Raw genomic sequence first — 23,443 nt, 5'->3', positions numbered from 1 at the left:
TCAGACAGTTCTCTACGAAATGTTTAAAAAAAAAAAAAGACTTAAACTGCTGAAAGTAATTTACATTCTTATTGAATTGTTCAGTTATGATGCAGCGCTTATTGGAAGAAATATTTATATTATGTAATAAAAACAAATGCAACCAGAATAATATAACAAGAAGTACTGCAGACTATCCGGAATGGACATCTGTTCAGTTGCAAACACTTTATATCTGTACCTGTGAAACAAAGGCACTGTGATTTCTGAGAGATGCTTTATTCAAGAGTTAATAAGTGTCATTTTAAGAAGTGTATGTGGCAACTGCATACCTCCCAACATTTAGAGTCCCGAAAGCAGGACAAAATAAGCCAAGCCCCCGTTCAGCCCAATCCCTGCCCACAAACTTTAAAATTGCCACCCTCTTTCCTACTAAGCTCCGCCTCTTTTGTAGGTGTATATATTTTTATACCGTTTAATGTATTTGAAAATAATACACAAATTGAAATGTCCCTCCAAAATTGGGACTATTGGGAGGAATGTTATAATGATGCATTAATATAATAAATTCTCTCTCATGTACAGCTGGATTGCACATCTCCCCCCTGTGCCCCCAACTCCATCTGTTTGCAGGAAGAAATGTAAAAAGTTTAGCCACACTGTGCACTATTTCTATATTTATCATCTATTTATGGTTTTATTGCCCACTGTTCTATCCACATATTCCTCCCCCCTGTGTTGTACCCCTGATCCTCCTGGCTGCCCCCGTCCCCTATTGCCCTCATGAAGTAGTCTCCTCCTTTCCCTGCCTGTCATTGCCTCCTCCCTACCCAGCACAGCCGGGATCAGTCCCAGACTAAGGATCGGGACAGGATCTTACCGACCTGGGCAGATACAATCCAGGTACACAGCAATCCCTCTGCTCTATAATGGGTGAACACCCCGATCTCAGCCAACAAGTGCCCGACTACTGCAAGAACCAGGCTATGCCAGCGATCTCCACCAGTGCTCCCACTCTGCAGTTTCCTAAAGTTCACTTGTTAGCCCCCCTCTCTGTTGGCTATTGTACTTTCACTACTGATTGGTTCTAATCTTTATAATCTAGTTTATGGTACGATAACAATCGATTATATTGCTGTATTGATCTCCTAACTGATGCTTCTGATACTTCCAACCTACTGCTGCACGGGTTGGGTACGAATTAATGACACTGAAAATAACGACAACCAATAGAACTACACGAGAATGCCTTCAAGTGCATTATCACGACAGCTACATAGTAGACGCGATGTAAAACAGACATGAGCTATGCCTCCACATAATATAACGGCCTACATAAAATACCTACTAAGGAAAGCAAATTGGTCATTAAATACTCCATCTCTTTCCTCACAGACATCAAATCATTCATTAAGAAGTGTCAGGAGCAGCAGAGTGAAGCAATATCCTCCGGAAACACCCTTCTATCTAAAGATCTGTCAGGGAACATTCAAGGGACCCATTCAGTACTCTGTGTGGTGGCAGATGAAGTCTTTCATTGATCCATATCTGTCTCCGATGTTGTTGGACCCCAGCACAGCGCACCCCAACTTGATCCTGTCTGATGGGCTGACCAGTGTTATATATGGGGATACCAAGCTCCCCCTCCTTGACAATCCTAAACGGTTCAGTCAGTGCATCCTTGTACTGGGATCTGAGGGTTTCGATTCAGGCCGCCATTACTGGGAGGTGTAAGTGGGAGATAAAACCACTTGGGATGTTGGCATGGCCAGTGAGTCCAGCAACCGTAAGAGTAAGATCAAGCTGAACCCCAAGAACGGGTATTGGGCCATCTGGCTGAGGAATGGCAACGCTTACAAGGCTCTCGAGTCTCCATCCAAGACCCTAGCCATAAATTCCAAACCCAAGAGAATCGGTGTCTACGTGGATTACCAGGTGGTCAGATCCCCTACTACAATGCGGACGGCATGACCGCCATCTACACGTTCAATGCCACCTTCACAGAGAAGCTGTATCCCTACCTGTCTCAATTCCTGCACGATTCTGGCCGTAGTGCAGATTCCCTTACACAACTAACCTCGTGCAATGAAAAAATTGCATTGCTGTTGTGGTTTCTAATTAAGTACACCCCATTTGCTTACCTGTGACGCCTCAACATACAGTGTAAATGTTGCTGTATAGTGTTCTTGTGCATTTCTATTTCAAATGTTAGGTTTATGTTATGTTTTGAAAATAAAATATGTTTAATGATAAAATACTTTGCATCCACTGTATTTTATAGATCCTTTCTATTGTTGAAATGCTCCTCGGCCTGAGGTAATTGTTATTCAGCACCCTCCTCTTCTTAGCATACAACATGTCCTTTATTTCCTAGGTAGAAAAAGGTCACAGTTAATATAAAACTAGCATTAAAAAGTTGTTTGTAACATGTGATAGCGCAGTGCTCACACATTGCTCTAAGTGCATACTTACAGGCAATGTTTCAGGAGGGCAACTTGCATTACATATATTATATTGGCATAACCAACTTGTTTATAAGCGGTAGGCGATCCCTCTTAAATATGTCATTAGGTCCACTGTTTCCCTCTGGCCGATGCATGTTTGTAATATAGTTTCCCGTTCTTTTTGCTCCCGTCGTGGCGGTGTCCTTTTAGTGTTGGCCGTCACCTTCTGTATTAGGACGTTTGTGGTGTTTTGTTCTTTAATGAAGTAGGTGATTAGGTTAATCACACCTAACTTCTTCTCGCCCAATATGATGTTCCATTGCCGGTGCCAAACTTCCAATTTATTATTTGTTCACGGGATGCCCAAACTGTTATTTTCATGCACAGACCACATTCTGAGGGGGAACAACGGTGCTGTTCTTGTAGATTGGCTTCGAGTTCTTTCGCGTCTTCTAACAAGAACATAATTTTTCTTCAAAATATTTCCGATGCTCTATTTAAGCTCATTTAATGAGGGGTCTTTATGTTACAGGCTCCTGCTGCTCACCACAGATGAGTTCAGTTCCAAAGTGAAGGAGAATCACCTGCTTTAAATCCAATTACTTCTAAAACATGCCACCAATTTTGTCTGGCCCATTTAGGAAATGCTTTGTGGATTAAGCTAACACTTACTATACCCTATATTCTTGTTGTGGAATCATCTAAATAAAAGACAAGGGGCTGTTTTAGTTACAGCCGTGAGTCAGAGTACAGCCTGTGTGTTCTGTGGTTACTGAGTACTGGAGTGGAAAGTGTCAGATAAGATTAGGACTATAATCTCTGTTGAGGTATTGGCGATGCTGTTTTACAGAGGAAATGAATAAATATCTGATCTGGTGGAATGGATCTGTGGTCATTGGTTGAAATCAAATCACTTTGCAACATATGAAAAGGTCATTCACCCAAAGGACCTAAATATTTTTCTTTTCACATCCCTCCGTCTCTCTGCCAGATAAGCACTGTCTATAAGAGTTCATTGCGAGAGTGTTGGGCCGTATTACACCATAAACGGCCGTTAGGTCCAATATCACATTAGTGTATACGTTCAAAAGCACATCGTATCGTTTGATTTCATAAAAAGACTAAAAATCTCTATAAACGATGTTGTGCCAATTCTGTAGTGTACACATACTCACGACCATGTGTCTGACAATATTTCCTCCAACAGCGACACCTTTCTGGACGTGTATATTTACATTTATGATGTTGTTTCTTACATCTCCCATGTGGTGCATTATCTAAACGTGAAGCACGTGGAAATAGTGATCTGTGAATGGCGAATCAATAATAAACATTTTTCTACATGCTCCATTTGTCATCTGTGTGTTCCTGTATATAAGTGTATACATGAATTGTTAACACATGTGTAAAGACATATATCTATTATTTACTTATGTAACATATGTCCATTTCTTCAATTCTGTATGATCCTCTGCCTGCTATCATTCCGTGTATAATACACACATATACATACAATTACATATCATCATCACCATTTATTTATATAGCGCCACTAATTCCGCAGCGCTGTACAGAGAACTCATTCACATCAGTCCCTGCCCCATTGGGGCTTACAGTCTAAATTCCCTAACACACAGACACACACAGAGACTAGGGTCAATTTTTTGTTAGCAGCCAATTAACCTACCAGTATGATTTTGGAGTGTGGGAGGAAACTGGAGCACCCGGAGGAAACCCACGCAAACACAGGGAGAACATACAAACTCCTCACAGATAAGGCCATGGTCGGGAATTGAACTCATGACCCCAGTGCTGTAAGGCAGAAGTGCTAACCACTACGCCACCGTGCTGCCAATACATATACACACACTAATAAATATATATATATATAAAAATATAAATAAAATCACACACACACACACACACACACACACACACACATCTACATACACATACGTCTAGTTTTATTATTGAACCTATTATGGCCATTATTAAACATATGTACCTGTGCCCACCGTGTGTCTGTACCACAGCACATGTACACTTTTGGTCTTTATTTCAGACCTGCCTATCAAGCAAATGAATGGTGATGATGGTATTTCCTGTTTGTGGATGTATAGTTGTGGGTGTTGTGTGTGCTGAGGTTCACCCTTTATTTAAATTAATTTAGCACACTGCCGATATCTATAGAGTGTGTACGGACTCACGATACTTTGAGCTGATGGCTACCGTAAACGACAATCCTCTGATGGAAATTCATGTAAAATGTCTGTAGTGTGTGCGCATGATTCGGCATGCTGACCGGGACTTTCAGTCCTTGGTAAAATCGTTAGCAATATTGCATGGGGAGAAATTTTCTGTAGTGTGTACCCAGCTTGACTATGCTGCAGTGTGTAACACTGACCGAGAAGACATAGCAACACAGAGTTTCTGCAAGTCCAACATACACAGCAGCAGAACCATTGGTCTATAACAGAAGTAGCAGGTCTCACAAGAGGAGAATATTTTAATTAGGGAGGAGTGAGAGAAGCCAGCTCTCAGGGTACATAAATATAGGGGTGCCAGTATGTACACACCGTTGTCCATATACCAATGTCCCAGTATCTGTTCCCCAACCACTCGGCGGAGAATATGCATTATGTTCCTCTCTCCACGTTCATATTGTAAAGGCAGATTCACATTATTGGTCACTTTTTATCTTCAGATGGTTATCTTGTTTAGTCCCACTAAATCTAAGAAAACATCAGTCACGTTTCCTCATCCTCTTCGTCTTCACCTCCCCTGAGTAACAGCTCCATGTCTGTGTTTAGCGATACTCTCTGTTCTTTGTGGAACTCATCTGAGAATTAAGGTGAAATAAAAGAATAAGATGAAGTGTGTGTACAATTGCTGTATCCTTAGAACAATAATATTAGATAGCATTATCATCTTTTTGTTCAAGTGTATAGTTAATATGTGTCTATTTGCTTAGGATTACCTCTAGTATTGGTGGTCCTTAGAGCAACATGCAAGGCAATGCCAGAGATACATACAGCAAATCCTGCCCAATTCAGTAGGTTCATTGTATCACCTAATAAATGTGTCGCCAACAATAGAACACAGAGCTCCTGGGGAACAACAAGAATGGATTTAGAGTTATGTACTTTACATAGGATATTTCTCAGTTCAGGCTCCACTCACACCTGTGCATATATACATGTGTGGTAACCAGCTCACGTTTACATGCTCTATTTCAGAGGCACAGAGCTTTCTCACTGGTAAACCAGAACAGGTCACACGTTTATCAGGCAGCGAGAACACGAGATAACACAAGAGGTGAAAACCCCACACACCTGTATAATAAAAGCAGTGGCAGAAAAGTGCTGTGAAGCTACTCTGTGAACACCTGGCAGTAAATGGCAGACATGGGTTCCCTGGCACTAATATGGGGTGTGAATCGTGTACGCACTACTCACTGAGTCACCATGGTGTTTTTCTGGTTGTGATGTTCATCACCATCACCATTTTATTTATATAGCGCCACTGACTCCGCAGCACACGCGAGAGCGGGAGAGAAAGAGAGCGGGAGAGAAAGAGAGCGGGAGAGAAAGAGAAGGAGAGAGAGAGGGAGAGGGAGAAAGAGAGAGAAGCTAAGGTCAATTTTGTTAGCAGCCAATTAATCTACTAGTATGTTTTTGGAGTGTGGGAGGAAACCAGAGCACCCAGAGGAAACTCACGCAAACACGGGGAGAACATACAAACTCCACACAGATAAGGCTATGGTTGGGAATTGAACTCATGACCCCAGCGCTGTGAGGCAGAAGTGCTAACCACTTAGCCACCGTGTTCTAATACAATCTAAAGCTGGCCACGCATAGGCAGATACTGCTGCTTAATCCTAAGCTTTAAATAAATGACAAGTGTTCAATTTGGTCATGCATATGGTGGTCAAATTAGACGAAATCTGGCTGCTTTACCCATCAGACTCAGCCCGATGATGGCACATACGGTGGTAATGGAATATTCACCGACAGAATAAAATAATTGTATTGGATGCCCATCTTACAAGAAATAATATCTATCGCTTTAATTAGTAGAGGACATTATGGGGATGACTGATCCTCAGAAATGATTAGACTGGCAGTTTTGGGGTCAGGAAGTTATTCCCCTGTTAGATTTTTATTACCTGCCGCAAGATCAATGCACTAAAGTGTTTATTAGGGGTGGATCTAGACTGACACAAGTCTGTTTTCAATCTTACTATGTAATGTCCGTCTGCACTGCAGCCTGTTAGGATCTCCTCCAGACTGCACTAACACAGGATGATTGTCGTCATCTTCAGACTACATTTTCCACCATGGCCGATAATGATCCTATCCATTTTGATAGGATCGTTACCGGGCACCAGTGCATGGGCACATCCATAGAAACAGAATATGGAGAACACTACCTTGAAGATGCCAGCGATGGAAAGGGTGAGACTGGATGTTTTTGACACCAGTAGAAACTCAGAATATCCCAGGCCAAATGCGAGCAGTCCTCCCACACTGAGGCTACCCAAAAGTACAAGCAGCCCCTGAACATCCTCATAGCGAAACAGCTGCTGTGACGTGGACACATGCAGACCTGGAGGAAGGGGGCATATAACAGGGAGTCACGAAGCAGCAAATAATAACATTCAGACACAATTACAACTGGACTAATGAGAATCCAACTTTGGATTCTCATTATATTCCAGTGACAAACACGAATACTGACAACACAGAGTCCACATAAACTTTGATGGCTGCAACTCACATTTATTAACCAAAAACAGAATATTGCCTGAAACCACTATGTAATATCTCACCTTCAATGCCAATGAACAGTGGGAAAAGGCTGAGAAACATGGCAGGCTGTAAATGAAACATGGTGTCTATGGGATGCTGTAATCCTATGAGAGAGAGAGAGGGAGAGAGAGGCCATTGACATATAACCATAAACATTTTAAGGGATTTTCAGTTCTTCAAATTACTTTTAATATTGGATTTACAACATTGTCTACAATGAACCTTACTTAGACGTGGAGACAATCACATTACCCCACAGCAAGTGCAACCTAACATTACGAAACAGAACCCCAGGATATATGATTAAAAACCTGCACCATTGGCTTATTATTATTATTATCATCCTTTATTTGTTAGGTGCCACAAGGTTTCCGCAGCGCCGTACACAGTACAAACAGTAGACTATACAGGGTGAAACAGTACAAAACAATAAACAAAAATACCAATACTTCAGAAACTCCAGGCTGGCTAATGCAATAAACACGGAGCAGAAGAACAGGTGAGGAGACAGGAGGGAAGAGCGCCCTGCTCATGTGAGCTTACATCCTAAGGGAGGGAAAACAGAACAGGCACAAGGGGAGCCAGATGAGGCCAGGGGGGAGAGCGAGTGGAGGAGATGAAGGGGTTATGCGGATGGTTGGTAGGCTTTGAGGATGAGGTGGGTTTTCAGCGCACGTTTGAAGAAGCACAGAGTAGGAGAGAGGCGGATGGAACAAGGTAGGTCATTCCAGTGAAGGGGGACAGCACGGGAAAAGTCTTGGATTCTGGAGTGGGAAGAGGCGATAAGAGTGCAGGAGAGGCGTCGATCATTGGCTGAGCGCAGGGAGCGGGCAGGAGTGTGAATGGAGAGGAGGTTAGAGATGTAGGGGGCAGTAGAGTGGGAGAGAGCCTTGTAAGTGGTGGTGAGGAGTTTGAAAAGGATTCTGTAGGGGAAGGGAAGCCAGTGTAAGGCGAGGCAGAGAGGGGAGGCAGAGGGGGAGTGGCGTGAGAGGAAGATGAGTCTTGCGGCCGCATTGAGTATAGAGCGGAGGGGGGAGAGATGGGAGTGGGGGAGGCCGGTGAGGAGGAGGTTGCAGTAATCCAGGCGGGAGATGATGAGTGCGTGGACGATAGTCTTGGTGGCATCCTGAGAGAGAAAGGGACGGATGCCGGCGATGTTGATTAGTTGGAAGCGACAGGCTTGGGCAAGGGAATGAATATGGGGGGCAAAAGAGAGAGAGGAGTCGAGGGTGACACCCAGGCAGCGGAGTTGGGTGACAAAGGAGATGGTGGTGTTATTGACGACAATAGAGAGGTCATGGTGGGATGGGAATATGGACGGAGGAAAGACAATGAATTCTGTTTTAGAGATATTAATTTTGAGAAAACGCGCAGACATCCAGGAGGAGATGGCGGAGAGGCAGTCAGATACACGAGAGAGGAGGGTGGAAGAAAGATCAGGAGAAGAGATGTAGAGTTGAATGTCATCAGCATAAAGGTGATACTGAAGACCGAAGGAGGAGATGAGAGCACCAAGGGAGGAAGTATAGAGCGAAAAGAGTAGAGGGCCGAGAATAGAGCCCTGCGGGACTCCTACAGGGAGAGGTTAGGGGGAGGAGGAAGAGCCGGACGTGGATACAGAGAAGGAGCGGTTAGCGAGGTATGAGGTGAACCAGGCGTGGACAGATCCGGAGAGGCCCGAAAGAGAGAGGAGTTTGCAGCAGGTGTCAAAGGCTGCGAAGAGGTCAAGGAGGATTAGTAGGGAGAAGTGACCCTTGGATTTGGCCGATAGGAGGTCATTAGTAACCTTGGCCAGGACAGTTTTGGTGGAGTGAAGAGGACGGTAGCCGGATTGGAGGGGGTCAACGAGGGAAAAGTTCAAGAGGTGTCTGGCGGGGCGGCTGCAGACAATCCGCTCAAGTAATTTGGAGGCATAGGGGAGCAGTGAGATAGGGTGATAATTCGCGAGAGAGGTGGGGTCAAGATTGGGTTTCTTAAGGATAGGAGAGATAAGAGCGTGTTTAAAAGAGGAGAGGACTACACCAGATGAGAGTGATAAGTTGAAGAGGTGTGCAAGGTAAGAGCAGACAGAGGGAGAAAGAGAGCGAAGGAGGTGGGAGGGGATGGGATCGCGAGGACAGGTAGAGGGAGGAGAGGAAAGAATAAGGGAGCGAATTTCTTCCCCTGCTGTGGGGCAAAAGGAGCACCAGAGTTTGTTGTTGGAGGGAGGTGAGGCGATGAGGGTGGTGGGAGAAGGGGAGGAGAAGATGTTCAGTCTGATGGCCTCAATTTTGGAAGAGAAAAAAGTGGCAAAGTCAGTGGCAGAGAGGGAGGGCGGGACAGGAGGGGGAGGGGGAGAGAGGAGGGAGTTGAAGGTGGCAAAGAGGTGACAGGGGTTGGAGGACTGAGAAGAAATGAGGGACTTAAAGGGACTTAATGGCTTACAGTATGGGTTTAGACTGTCTACAGAAAGACATACAGGGAATTTAGCATACTGTGTTTGAATGGTGCTGTACTTGGACAGCTTCCATAGAACACAAAAGTAACATGAATACAATAGTAAAATATCCTTTAAATTGTATTCTTCTATTTGATGGGTAGTGATGTTATCCCTTATATTTGTTAAGCAGCAATACAACTCATGTATTATTATTCTTTATTCATAAAGCGCCAATATAGTACTCAGTGCAGTACATTGAGGGGATAAAAACAAACAACATACAATGACATGAAGCAGAAGGTAAAGATGGCCCTGCCCAAATGATCTTACAATGTAAGAGGTGGGGGAATCACTTGATACGTAACATAGTGGAATAACAGTTGTAGCTGTTGGTGGAGACACACGATCCTGTAAAATATAACTTATATCTGGTGAGCAGTGATTTCACTTGTATCATATGTCTCATTGTGAAAGTGTCCCATGGATGAATGTATAACTGTCAGTGAAGGTAAAACACACCTGGATCCGAGGATTCTCTCATTCTAAATAACCTGCTCTGTTTGTCAAATTGAAACGTGTGTATTATAGGAAATAATGGGCCTGATGCATTAAGGAATGCAAAGTGAACGCAAAGTGAAAATGCAAGCAGGTACGCCCGTATACAGGAAGAAGAGGATCTCCAGAAACACTTGTTCTTGAATACAGGTGTAAGTACGCTCTGTCTATACAGTTCTTGCTACACAACACACTGCACAATACATATCTATATATAAAGTCCCATCAGAACACATAAATAAAAATATTAATAAACACAATAACACCTGTTAATAATAGTCACTAATGAAAAAACATTAAATAAAGTTACTTTTCCCCCCCATGATAAACATTGATCAGGATGTTATTAATATCTACTGCACATAAAATGTATTATTACAGTTGCTCTTGATTGCAAACACATATACCAGCATGCACATGCGGCCTTCATCACTATCACTCTGCACTTACACCTGTCCTATAGTTGGTGTATGTGATACAGCTGATAATCACATACCAGAGAGATGCCCAAAGTTTGTGTCATACAGATGTGCATGTGCTTGCACTTGGCACACTCTTACTGTACATTGCAGACGCGCCATCCCGCCCTCATTCCACCCATACACGACAAGCAATCGCAGTGCAATTTTACGCAAATTACGGCATGTATCTGGATTTATGTTCCTTAATGAATCAGGCCCAATGTGTCTCATACTGTAAAATGAAAAGGATATTCAAAGATATCTCAGAAAAGAAGATCGGAAACCCATGTAGAGTCACCAAGCAGATGACAGACAAGCCAGGTCAGTAATGGGTAGCCCGATTATCAACAATAGTATTGTAAATAATGCCTATTGCTCAGGCACAATACATACACTAAGGGACTTGTTAAATCCAGTGTTTGTTGATTACAGCAGAGCAGCCATTCAGCATTAGACACAGTAAGAGGTACATCAGCAGAGTCCTAGGGCTGGGTGAGAGGGTGCAGAGCAAGGTAATGCTGCAGCAAGCAGCATGTTACATACACTATGTTATTTATAGGACTTTTTTAATGTAGTAATTATTGTGTGCAGACCAACTGCATTGGTCTGCACCACTGATTGACCATATTTTTCTACTAGTAGAACAGCCCAGTACTGTAGGAAACCAGCATCTTTATAACAAACAAAACATAGCTAAAATGAAAACTACAATAGAATAAATAAGACTTTCTAGCCCTAGACACAGAACCAGTAAGTTAATGTCCAGCCACATAGAAGCACTACCCTCTACAACAACTTACAAATTAGTAGTCTAATACCATGCATGAAACTGTGGCTTAGGCTGGGTACACACTACAGAAATTTAATCCCAATGTGTTATCTGGAACCATTTAACCAATGACTGATATATAAAAAAAAATTCATGTGTACATACAATACACGTTTTTCACGATTTACTTTCAGATCTGTGCTCTTCATCGGTCATAACAGTCGTCTGAAAGGATCATGACTGATAATTAGTGCCTACACACTGCAGAACTGGGAAAAGGTTGTTCCAACGATGAACAAGATTATTAGTCCGGTTTAAAAATCAAATGAAACCATATGATGTGCTTTGGAACAATCCTCGTTCTACTAATGCAATGTCGGGCCGAACACTCGATTATCGGGTTATTGACATGATAATCGACTGAAAACCCTATAGCGTGTGTACCCAGCCTTACTGACACTGTATGATTCTAGCAGCCTATTATAGCACATCACTGACACTATAGTATTTCAGCAGCTTACTGACGTTATGTAATTCCAGCAGCTTACTCACACTGGGCCTGATGCATTAAGGAAAGGAAAGCAAACACAAAGAGTAACTTTGCTCCTGGACAAACCATGTTACATTGGAGGGGGAGGTAAATTTTAAATGTGGGGACAGATTAGTAAATTATATATAATTTCAGTGTTAAAAAAAAAAAAAAAAAAAAAAAGCTATCCAGTATTTGTGTGCTGCATGAAAAAAACAGCCAGTATTTTCCTTACGTGCAAAAGAATCGACTAATTTGCACCCCTTGTATTGCAACATGGTTAGTCCAGGAGAATATCTACTCCTTTTTTTTTTTCCCTTTGCTTGTCTTAATGAATCACCTCCACTCTGCGACCCCCAGCAAGTCGCTCACACTCTGCCGACCCCAGCAAGTCGCTCACACTCTGCCGACCCCAGCAAGTCGCTCACACTCTGCCACGCAATGCCGGCAGCCTGGTCACACCACGCAATGCCAGCAGCCTACACACACCACGCAATGCCAACAGCCTACACACACCACGCAATGCCAGCAGCCTACACACACCACGCAATGCCAGCAGCCTAGTCACACCACGCAATGCCAGCAGCCTAGTCACACCACGCAATGCCAGCAGCCTAGTCACACCACGCAATGCCAGCAGCCTAGTCACACCACGTAATGCCAGCAGCCTAGTCACACCACGTAATGCCAGCAGCCTAGTCACACCACGTAATGCCAGCAGCCTAGTCACACCACGCAATGCCAGCAGCCTAGTCACACCACGCAATGCCAGCAGCCTAGTCACACCACGCAATGCCAGCAGCCTAGTCACACCATGTAATGCCAGCAGCCTCGTCACACCATGTAATGCCAGCAGCCTGGTCACACCACGTAATGCCAGCAGCCTAGTCACACCACGTAATGCCAGCAGCCTAGTCACACCACGTAATGCCAGCAGCCTAGTCACACCACGCAATGCCAGCAGCCTAGTCACACCACGCAATGCCAGCAGCCTAGTCACACCACGTAATGCCAGCAGCCTACACACACCACGCAATGCCAGCAGCCTAGTCACACCACGCAATGCCAGCAGCCTAGTCACACCACTTTTGCATTACAAATTAGATCACAGCTTTTACTTACCTAGCTCAGCCTTTTGCATGAGGATTTGAGTGAGGGTCCATCTGATCCCACCTAGACAAGAAGCCGTGAGAACCAAGAAAAAGCCTCTAGCATCAAACTGGGTTGACTTGAATGTGAACATGAAGAGGCCTCCAGAAATAAGCAATACCACTAGGATAAGAACTGGTTTCTGCATAAGACAGGATTAATTACAACAGATTGATGATGAGCATTTTTCGACATAAAATGACTACATAATATTCCAATGGTAAAAAGAACTACGAGGCCACAACTGAAACATGCTTAACATCAGCTGACCACTTAGTCCTGATTCATGTGTGTCATAAACCAGTGGCATTCGACAGTAAGACACTAATTCCAACTGTCTCCTGCTTTATATTACACTTATAAAACACCACCACTTATTCTGATATAGGGACACACTGGATACATATTCCAAACATTTCAGTGAAACGGACCATAATTTGCTTGTTAAAACTAATCAGGAGAGTTTTCTATGATACATTTGTATATTTATTTCTAACTTCAAGAAGCGACAAATGTACGTCCTGCGTATTAGAACTGCAGGGAAATCAGGGTTCCAATTTGTATGGCTAAAGGCTAAACATCTAGCTGAACTTAAATCTTACCAACACCTGTAGTGTTCTACCACTCAATATGTATGTTGTGCTAAGCGAATCATATATGTACATTTATATTTATTACCTTATATGGTCACATCCCAGAGAACCACTATTCAAATAACTTCTATATAAGAAGGAGTTAAACTAAACCAAAGCAGGCTCACCCTGGGACCAAGGAGTGACTAGTGCACTTCTACCTAAAGAATTCAGGTGTGGAAATGACAGAAGGGCTCCCTGAAAGGTGATCACTGTTTATACTACTGAAGTCAAATATATACAATTTAATCACTTAATTGTTGTCGGTTTTTATTGCTTGTCAGTCAATAAATCACTGCTATGAAAAGAAAACTGGTCTTGGCAGGATATCATTGGTTTATTGTGATTGTAAAATGACACAAGATAAAAATGCTTCAGTCGTTCAAACAGCATAAGGAGAATAAAGAAAAATGGAGAATTACTTAATTACTGGGGGTTGTCTAGTTCCAGACCCTGGACACCATGTATGAGAGAAGTACTTAGCATAAAGTTGGTGAATCATTATTTTGCAAATTAGAAAGGGAGAAATACAATATCCCATACATTACTATGACTTTATACTGCTGCTGAATTTGAATGATTAATGCTGATGAACTGAACAAGACGGCAGTTCCCATTGTTATTAATAAATGTCAATGTAGGTAAAATGCAGGGTCTGCAGGCCACAAACTATATCTATATACTATGCTATCACTTTGGAGTAAACTGTGTATATTTTTCATATTTTATAGAAGTATTCGTACTTCTAATTACCATAATATTTAGAATTTCTTCAGTATTTTCTAAAAAAATGTCCTATACGATTTCTTCTGTCTAATAAACACCTTTCATCCGCCAGTTCCACTAGGGGGCATATTCAATTGTCCGTGTTACTCGCAAAAGTAACGTGGCTTGCGCACCATTACCGTTGTTACGGTAATAGTGCGTGTAATTACCGTTATTACTGTACCTTTAATGGCTTAGAATTACCGTAATACCAGTAATACTCTTAAGGCCGCGAGTAACACGGACAATTGAATATGCCCCTATGCACGCAAAACATTACTCTACTGCCATTTATTCATGCGTTGTTTTGACAGATCAATATATGTTTGATCTCTGGAAATAAGTTAGAAACCATATGTAAAAAAAAAAAGAGGTGGAATCCTCTATACGTCTGTTCACCCCCTCTCCACCCTGCACCCCTCCCAGTGTCTCACCAGTTCCTCCAACTTGAAGAGCAGCGAGAAGAAGAGAATGAAGAGAACAGCAGAGGACTTGGTCATGGTGTATCTGGTGATAGGAAAAAATAAAGCAGTGGTAGAGAGAGTGTCATACACCCAGAAAAAAAGATTTTACCTCCACCACATCCACCCAAGCCTACTGTAAACCTAACCCATCTCGTGACACACTCCTGCCGACTTACAGAGACACGGTGATGTACAGGAAGCTCCAATTGGAGAGTCCAATATCCAGAGCAGTGGCCAAAGCTGGAGACAGAACACAATAGTGAGTATTAAACTCCTTAAAGATACCAACCACATACACCTTTGTTCAAACCCTGCTATTTAGTGACATTTCCCTCCATGTACCGGACTCCCTCCCTCACCTGAACAGCTACCGTGTAGGGCCAGCAGGGAGGTAAGAGAGCAGTCAGTGGTGGAAGTGGAAAATTAGGTAGGAGATTGAAACTCCATTATTATATAGTGAAATATTCTGACTGTACAGGAAGGATGGGATGACCAACTATCAGCTTATCCAAAACCCCCACAAATAAGATATAGTTTATAAATAATTGAAGAAACCTTTATAGTCTGATAGCAGGAACGCATCTAATCCATAACAGCTATAAACAGATAGACAAACAGCCGATAGAGTGACTACAGAAGGTCATCAGAAGAGGTAGAGCTGAATTTCATACGCTTGTACCTGTGGGGACCAACTTTTTGAGGTAGTCCGACCATGACAGAATAACTCGCGCACGGCCGCTGATACATGTCATTAGGGCTCTACTTAATGCCGACAAGACAAAGATCATCAGGAGGTGAACAAGAGTCATAAACAGAGGGAAGTGAAATGTCTGCAAAAGAGAAGGGAAATGTGTTATTAATCATGCACACAGCTCAGCACAATCATAAACAATGAGGATGTTTGCGCTACGATGCTTGTATTATGAACTATGTTTTATTTCTGTTGTTATAAATAAAAATATTTTTTTTAAAAAAAAAATTGAGGGACACTGTGGCAGGAGTGAGGCACAATGTAATGAAAAAACAAACAAACAAAACGTTTCTACCTTCCTCATCTCCATCTATGCCCCCCTACACTGGAAGTAATCAGTTTTAACCTAACAAAGACCATTACATAAGACTAACCTTAACACACAAACCGAACGAAGAACAAAAGGATGCCATGTAGCATCCTTAATTGAATACAGATAAGTGGATTTTAAGGCGAGTACAAAAATTCTCTTTTCTCAATCATTCCATTTGGGGGACACTGCTTCACCATGGTGATGTTCCAATGCTGCCCCTAGTGGAGAGTACGCTCAGACACAGCTGCGCGCAACGTTTGCTGCCAAAGCTGGCGTCTTTGGAAACAAAGACATTGAATCTCTAGAAAATGGTAAAGGTGTGGACAAGGGCTGGGTTGTTGCTCGACACAACTGTTAAATTGAGGCACCGTGTCATGCTGCGGAGGAGGAGCTCACCGGTCTAGTCTAGTGGGCAGTAATACCTTCCGGAACTGGTGAAACATAAGCCTGACGTATTGTAGCCTTAATCCACCTTTCAATTGTCCATTTAGTTGCCGGCCATCCTCTCTTATGTGCATCGTAAAGGACAAGGAGGCTGTTTTATGTTTTAAAGATAGAGATCTGTCCACATAGAACCCTTAAGGCTCTAACCACATCCAGCAGGTGAAGAGATTCTTCACAGTGCAGAGATAGATTAAATGTAACCACCACCGTAGACAGGAAAGCAGCCTGAAGCAAAATGCACCGCTTCATAACAAGATACAATACACCCCAGTAACATCATGCACTGGAGGATAGAGACCAGTCTGAGCTGTCATTTTGCAGGATGTACTAAATAAATGATAACTAGAATCTGATTGGTTGCTATAGGCAACATCTCCACTTTTTCAAACCCGCAGTTTAGTAAATATAGCCCCCTATACTCGAATCAAGGACAGTGTCTCCCAAATACTCTGAAACTTCTTTAACATGGTTTGAACAAATAAAGACACTGCAGCACTAGATCTGTATCTGAAGATATATCAGTTTAGATTATCACCAAAATCTGTAGCTCAGTATTATTCTAATTCATTTGAAATATACATCAGGAGGTGCTACCACTTTACACAGCATGAATTCATAGAGGAGAAAAATAGAGAATGAGGTATAGGTACGGTCTGTCCAGGGTGAACCTGACGACGGTGAGACTGTTGACACCAAAATGTCGACAGGCTGAATGTCGACAGGTTCAGTGTGTCTACATGGTTAAAATGCGACTTTGTGACTGTGTAAAGTCGACAGTCACAACAGATATTCAAACGGCAATGCCACCGCCAGGGAGCGGACCCCCAATACAATACAGTAATATCATATACTAATAAATTAAAACATATTAATCAACAGATTAAGGCCCTAGACTTTGGCTTGCCGCAAACTAGCTCTTCACTTCGCTGCGTAATGAGAAAATTACAGCTGCTAGGGCTAGTATGTTGTGGTTCCCCAAGTGCCTGCGTGCCCCGGGAGCCATGGGTATGCTGTAGTACTACAAGCACCAGCATGCCCAAACTGTTAATGGCGGACTGGGCTTGCTGTGACCTGTAGTATACCAAGTCAAAATCGTGTTTTTACTATAAAATATTAAAAAAAAAAAATTTTATTACCCCACACCCACCGCCCAGGGGTGTTGGAAGAGCCCCAGTGCAAATCGCAAACAAAAAATAAAGAGGCCCTTCTCCTATGGGCTCTAAGTATAAAACTGATTACTTCCAGTGGAGGGGGAAAGGGCATAGAGGGACAGAAATAAGAAGAAATAAGCCAATGTTTTTTATTAGATAGTGAATCACTCCTAGCATAGCGCCCACTATACCCTATGGTGAAACAGTGTCCTCTCCCCTTACCATATGGGACGGTAGAGAAACATTTGTTTTGGATGAGTTTCTGATAAATGACCGAGGAGCTACGGTATGTGTTAACATGTGCTGATAAGTAATGCGTGCATGTTTAATACAAAGGATTAATATTTTAGTTTTTGGAATCTTGTGTAACATTAAACTCTGTCAAAGTGTGGGCAACCTGCTGTACGAATTTATGTATTAAATCAAGGAATAGTAGTGATTATGATGTTCATAGTTTCAGATTTAATTTAGTTTATTTTGGAATTAGAAATGCAACCAAACTGGGATAATAGGTTTATTAGTACTGTAATGGAGAAGTGTGGTTAAGAAATAAGGAGCGGCATGTCACTCGCAAACAAAGCGACTTTCTTTTTGTCCAGGCAGTGTTGGATGGTGGTGATGTTGGTGTTGGATCTAATAGGGGCTGATTCAATATAACAAGATTAACAGTAGCATAATTTGAACTGCACTAAGTGTGGCTGTTTCCTTGTTGCATTTTATATGACCAGGTTATGGTCAAAAACTATTCGTGTTTAGTCAATGACCAGGCAAATAGTAAGCCAACTGTCTTACATGTGATTATAAATGTAAAAAAATGAGAATCTCTGAAAAAATAGACTTGTGCCTGTATGTCTTATTGAATATTTGTAGAGAAATATATAGATGGTATTCCTATCAATAAATAGTGGAACCTCTGTATAATATACGCTTAAAACACAGCCTAAAAGTTGCAATATACAGAGGGCGGCGTCATAAAGATGGTGACTTACAATGGAACCATTACATTTTAATGTTAAGACAACAAGACTTTTGGTAAGTGTGGGTGGCACTATAAAGAGAGAGCACTGTAGTACAATTCCTCATATATGTCCACTGTGCATGAACTGCCACCGACACATCCTTAAAGCGTCCTTCACACAATATCCGCACCTTGAGCAGCCACTTATTGTAGAAGGTGATCCCGATGGAGAAGGAGTAATAGAAGAGGACCAGTCCCACAGTGAGAAGAATCTTCCATATTACGGTCCAGCAAGGTAAACTCATCTTTCCAGCCACTCCAATGGTTTGCTGCATTACAATGTATGGAATCAAAGTCTAACTGAGAAACACAGAGCAAAACCAAATTAGATGATGGCTGGTATTGAACCTGTGTCCTTAGACTCATATTTATGACATATGTCATATATAATAAACACGTTTAATATGTGACTATCACTTTAGTTTACTATCTGTTCCGCAATGTTTGTCTGGGTTATTCAGCATCATTCATAGTAGTGATAATTATTTTATTTTCTTCCCTGGTCCCCTAATAATAAGCATTTTGGGAGGGGCAATGTCACATTTTTAATTCTCCATGCCTTGGTACTCTGAGACTTTTGAACAAGGTGAAAGTAGTTTACAACAGGCTGGATGCAATGGGCCACACCATAGTCCCCACATAACAGGCGAAATGACTCAAATGTTTGGGGGAGGTAAGTATAGTGATCTTACAAGATCTCAAATTCTCACGACACCGATGCACAGAGTAGTAACAGGGTTATAGCCAATTTTTCTACTAAAAGGAAGAGCTAAGAAAAAAAAAGCAAAATCGAACGTTCCCCTTTAAATTGATGTATCTTCCCATCTGTAAAACAACTCCAGTAATCTTTTAGTAAGATATATAATACAATTTATTACACTGCTCAACATTACCAGAAGTCACAAGAGCATGGAGCAAAAATATTGCAAACCTCTGACATGTCACATTGAGCACTTGTATCTCATGTTCAGACCACTTACCCAGAGTGTCACACTTATTTGGATGTTTCCAACATCTGTAGAGGCTCCCATATGGTACACACAGCATGGTGGCTGCTGTTATTAACCAGTGATTCCATATTGAGCTCTGTAGTCAGAGCTCCCCTTCCTGTGTTTCGACAAACTTTTCATTCACCTGGTATAATGTGTATTATCCTGGCACCTATCACACACTGAGGCTGCCAACCAGTGGTCGTGACAGCCAGGGAATGGCTAGATCCCCTCCTGACGTCAGCGGGTCATGTGACTGCCGTGGTCACATGGTACACAGGGGGCGGGGCTGCTGCTGCGTGATGGGAGATCAGGCTGAGCCGTGTTCTAGCTCCAGTCCTGCTGCATACAGGGGGATAGATGGTTTCCGTCAGGGTTATTCACGTGTAAGGCGCTTCCCAGGCGTTATCCAGAGAACAGTCTGATCCACAGGACACATTGAAGCGCATTAGCTGCTTTACTTGGCGGAAATGTGATCGTTCCAACATTGTGAAGGAGTATTGCCCAAGTTGCATTGGCATGTCCTATGTGGGTTTTAGTGCCAACACTAAGGGGCCTATTTATCAAAGGTACCCCCCCTCCCTGTAAAATCCCCAAAAACACTAATTTGCTATTTATGATAGTAGCAACGCTGCAGCTATCATAGATATCTGCTGCTTTGCATCTCCTATATTTTTACTGAGCACTCCCCATAACAGTGTATGGGGAGTGCCCAGCAACGCTATTTAACAATAAGTGTAATTGACTTTTCAAACATGTTACTGGTGTACATTATCATAAATGAAAAGTTTCAGTGCTGTTAGCTCTGCAGCGCATGTGTGGAGGGATGATCCCTTCCTGTCACTCACCGCTCGCTCTCTGCAACTAGTTGCAGAGCGAGAGCAGAGATCTCTGTGCGCATGCCCGAGGGTTTCACTCAGCGCATGGGTATTGGTAAAATGTTACTTACTGATTACTGTGTTAAGTTCTCTTCACAAGAAACAGTAGTAGTAAAATAAGGAGAGGCATCGCAACATACAAGACCCTCCCTCCGTTTAACATCATTAAAATTGGCTAGTTTGCCAGAGTTCAGACACATGGTGGCGCTATATAAATAAATGGCGATGATGATGATACTTGCTATATGACATTTATACATGATACTGCAAGAGGACTACTCCTTCCTCCCAAACTAGCATTCCGTGTAGTGTTATTTTTTTCCTCACTTCATTGTAGCTGCCAATAATAATTTTTTGATACACAAAATTGGTACCGCCGATTTTTATCAGATATATATTAGGAATTGGACCTGATCAGTTGTAGAATCAGACCAATCGTTGTGAGGGAAAACGAAAATCATCTCCCAAAGTTGTCTAAACCATCCTGTGAGAACATGGGTTACAGGCTTCCACGGAGAAGCTTCATTCATGATAATGCAAAACACCAGCACAAATGCTCTTAAGTGGTTTCTCACTCTTGGCTTTTGGACAATTGCACCCCGTTTAGGGGTAAGTGCATGAATTTGTGGGCTAAGATTGTGGCATCTACTGGGGTGTGAAAGTTCACTCTCTTATGCACCCACATGCAAAGATAAGATTTAGTTTTCTGGCTCAAATTCTTTAAGGGGTCTATTTATGACCCTTCGTTTTTTTTCTGTAGAAACTTTTCAATCCTCATCGCATAGATGCGGATTGAAAAGTTTCTTATATGTATTAAAAATCAACACAGGAACAGCTGTTCCGAAAAACGGCTGCTCCTGTGAAGTGTATCACTTACCTAACACTGTATTCTTCTCTTTTCCTCCCTCTGCGGTGCCGATCGTCCCTCTTTCAATCCCTGTGCGCATGCGCCGACTGGTAAACTCGGGCATGCGCACAGAGATCCGTGTCTGCAGGAACCTGAAGCATGTGATGGAGGGATCATGTGATCCCTTCACACATGCGCTGTGCAGCTCTGCTCGTCAGAGCAGCGCTGTTTTCAGTGTAAAGTTTCACTTATGTTAATGTACGCCAGCTTCAGATGATGTACATTAACAAGTAAAAAAAAAAAGAAATATTTCACCTGCCAGTTTTTAATACATAGCGTTACTGAGCACTCCCCATACATTGTTATGGGGAGTGCTCAGAAAAACGCTAATGGGTGCAAAGCAGCAGATATCTCCGATATCTACTGCTATGCTAGATTAATACATAGGGATTTTAACGGTAAAGTTGTTTTCGGGGCTTTACAAGGGGGAAAAACTTTAATAAACAGACCCCTAAATGAGATGATGGTAAGGAGAGGTGCAGGACTTTTCCCCCCACAAAAGTTATTTATTTTTTTAGCACATTTGAAAGGCTCGTCCTATACTTTTAATGACACATTTTGACCCTTGCAGTTGCATTTTTTTGCAGAAACGCACATTACTAAGTGCACTTTTATCAATTTAAATAAAACTATTCAAACACACCAAAGGGACATGTAATAATTAAGACCAGGGGGTAAATGTATGAATCTCCGGATTCTTCATCTCCGGCAAGTTCAGCCTCTTCAGCGCTTAAATTTAAAGCGGCGCTGCCTTGTAAAGGGAAACTTGTAAAGGGAAGTTCTAAGGAAACAAACTGTGCACCTTGAAATGCAAAAGCCAATTCGGTGGAGTAAATGTATCAAACCTAAACAGTACACTCTAAGAAATGATAGCTAGAATTTGATTGGTTGCTCTTGGGGACACCTCCACTTTAATATGTTTACCCCTGAGTGTCTCTTATGTGAATCTCTTTATGGCTAGACCAGCTTTGTCTATGAAACAGATCCACTGACATAATCCTGTATCTTGCAGTCTACCCTCTGGCTGAAGGGCAAAGTGTGCACTGCGCAGTACAAAACCAGGTTTGGTCCTGCCGTTGGTCTTGTTTTGCTCAAGTACACGTAGATTTACACGGAGACGTATGGGCTTACAGGAGTAATATAGCAGTGTGTTTGTAGAGGAACAAAAAAAGTTTACACAAGGAGTTGGCAAGAGTACAGACGCTCCTTACAAAGTACAGAGTGCAAAACCAAATTGAGACAGACGTTAGTGATTTAAAGAGCTGGTACCAATGTGATAAGAGGCTGGGCTTAGATGTGACTTTTATACTTCTGGGCTGTGGGCTTCTGTAAAGGTTTCTCCTCAGCACACTGAAGCGCACTTCGAGTTTGCAGAGACTTCTGAGAGCGCTGAGTAAGCAAACACCTTGATGTGCACTGGGTGGATCATCCAGGGGTACTAATGGAAAACCAAGACATTATGTGATGCACATCATAAAGCATTGTCTATTTTAACTGATTTATGTATATATCAATGTATGTTTTCAATTACTAATTTTAAATATTTCGCTACTAGAAGTATGTTCTAAATTGGTACATAATAAAGAGTGATTTTTATATCATCAACATATCAATATAATGCAAATATATATGTTGTCTATTTCCATTCATGAGTGCCCCTTAAGGTCATTTTCTTTTCTCTTTGCTCAATAAAGTTCACTCTATAGATATCTGCCAGCACTGCTGGTTGTGAGTGTGTACACACTTCCACATTTGCCCAACATCATTCAATCGTTGATAATGATTTTCAGGAAGTTTATAAAACCAAGTGAAACAATTAATGTGCTAGATAAGATAAAACATGATTGTAGGAGCGTACACAGTAATGATATATCTGACCAAATGGATGTTTAGCATGTGATCTGCACGATAATTGCATCAATGTGTACCCAACTTAAGAACAATAATAGAAAAGAAGAAGAAAAAAAAAGTAATAGTATTTCTGTGTATAGTCTTCTCAGAGGAAAAAAATAAATATA

At 42.1% G+C, this 23,443-nt stretch overlaps 1 protein-coding gene and 1 pseudogene across 2 annotated transcripts; one reads left to right on the top strand and one right to left on the bottom strand.

The window, feature by feature from the left end:
* The first annotated feature begins 908 nt into the window (after nt 1–908).
* LOC142095417 (nuclear factor 7, brain-like) lies at nt 909–2,126 on the top strand (annotated as a pseudogene).
* A 2,785-nt stretch (nt 2,127–4,911) lies between these two features.
* On the bottom strand, nt 4,912–19,883 carry SLC35H1 (solute carrier family 35 member H1). 2 transcript variants are annotated; one of them, XM_075177685.1, is made up of 10 exons: nt 19,632–19,883; nt 18,783–18,951; nt 15,654–15,804; nt 15,151–15,214; nt 14,945–15,017; nt 13,087–13,255; nt 7,252–7,335; nt 6,853–7,028; nt 5,401–5,530; nt 4,912–5,262 (listed from the first exon to the last, which is right to left on the bottom strand). In XM_075177685.1, exons 2-10 carry the CDS (start codon nt 18,924–18,926, stop codon nt 5,171–5,173), a joined length of 1,083 nt encoding a protein of 360 aa, XP_075033786.1. In that variant the 5' UTR covers nt 18,927–18,951; nt 19,632–19,883; the 3' UTR covers nt 4,912–5,170. The 2 variants fall into 2 exon arrangements, with proteins under 2 accessions (XP_075033786.1, XP_075033787.1); XM_075177686.1 differs by lacking the exons at nt 15,151–15,214; nt 18,783–18,951; nt 19,632–19,883 and having other exon boundaries at nt 15,654–15,743.
* Between the last annotated feature and the right edge of the window lie 3,560 nt (nt 19,884–23,443).

Source organism: Mixophyes fleayi, chromosome 6 (assembly GCF_038048845.1).
Source record: "Mixophyes fleayi isolate aMixFle1 chromosome 6, aMixFle1.hap1, whole genome shotgun sequence".
NCBI lineage: Eukaryota > Metazoa > Chordata > Amphibia > Anura > Limnodynastidae > Mixophyes > Mixophyes fleayi.
This window is presented reverse-complemented; position numbering and strand designations above follow the sequence as displayed.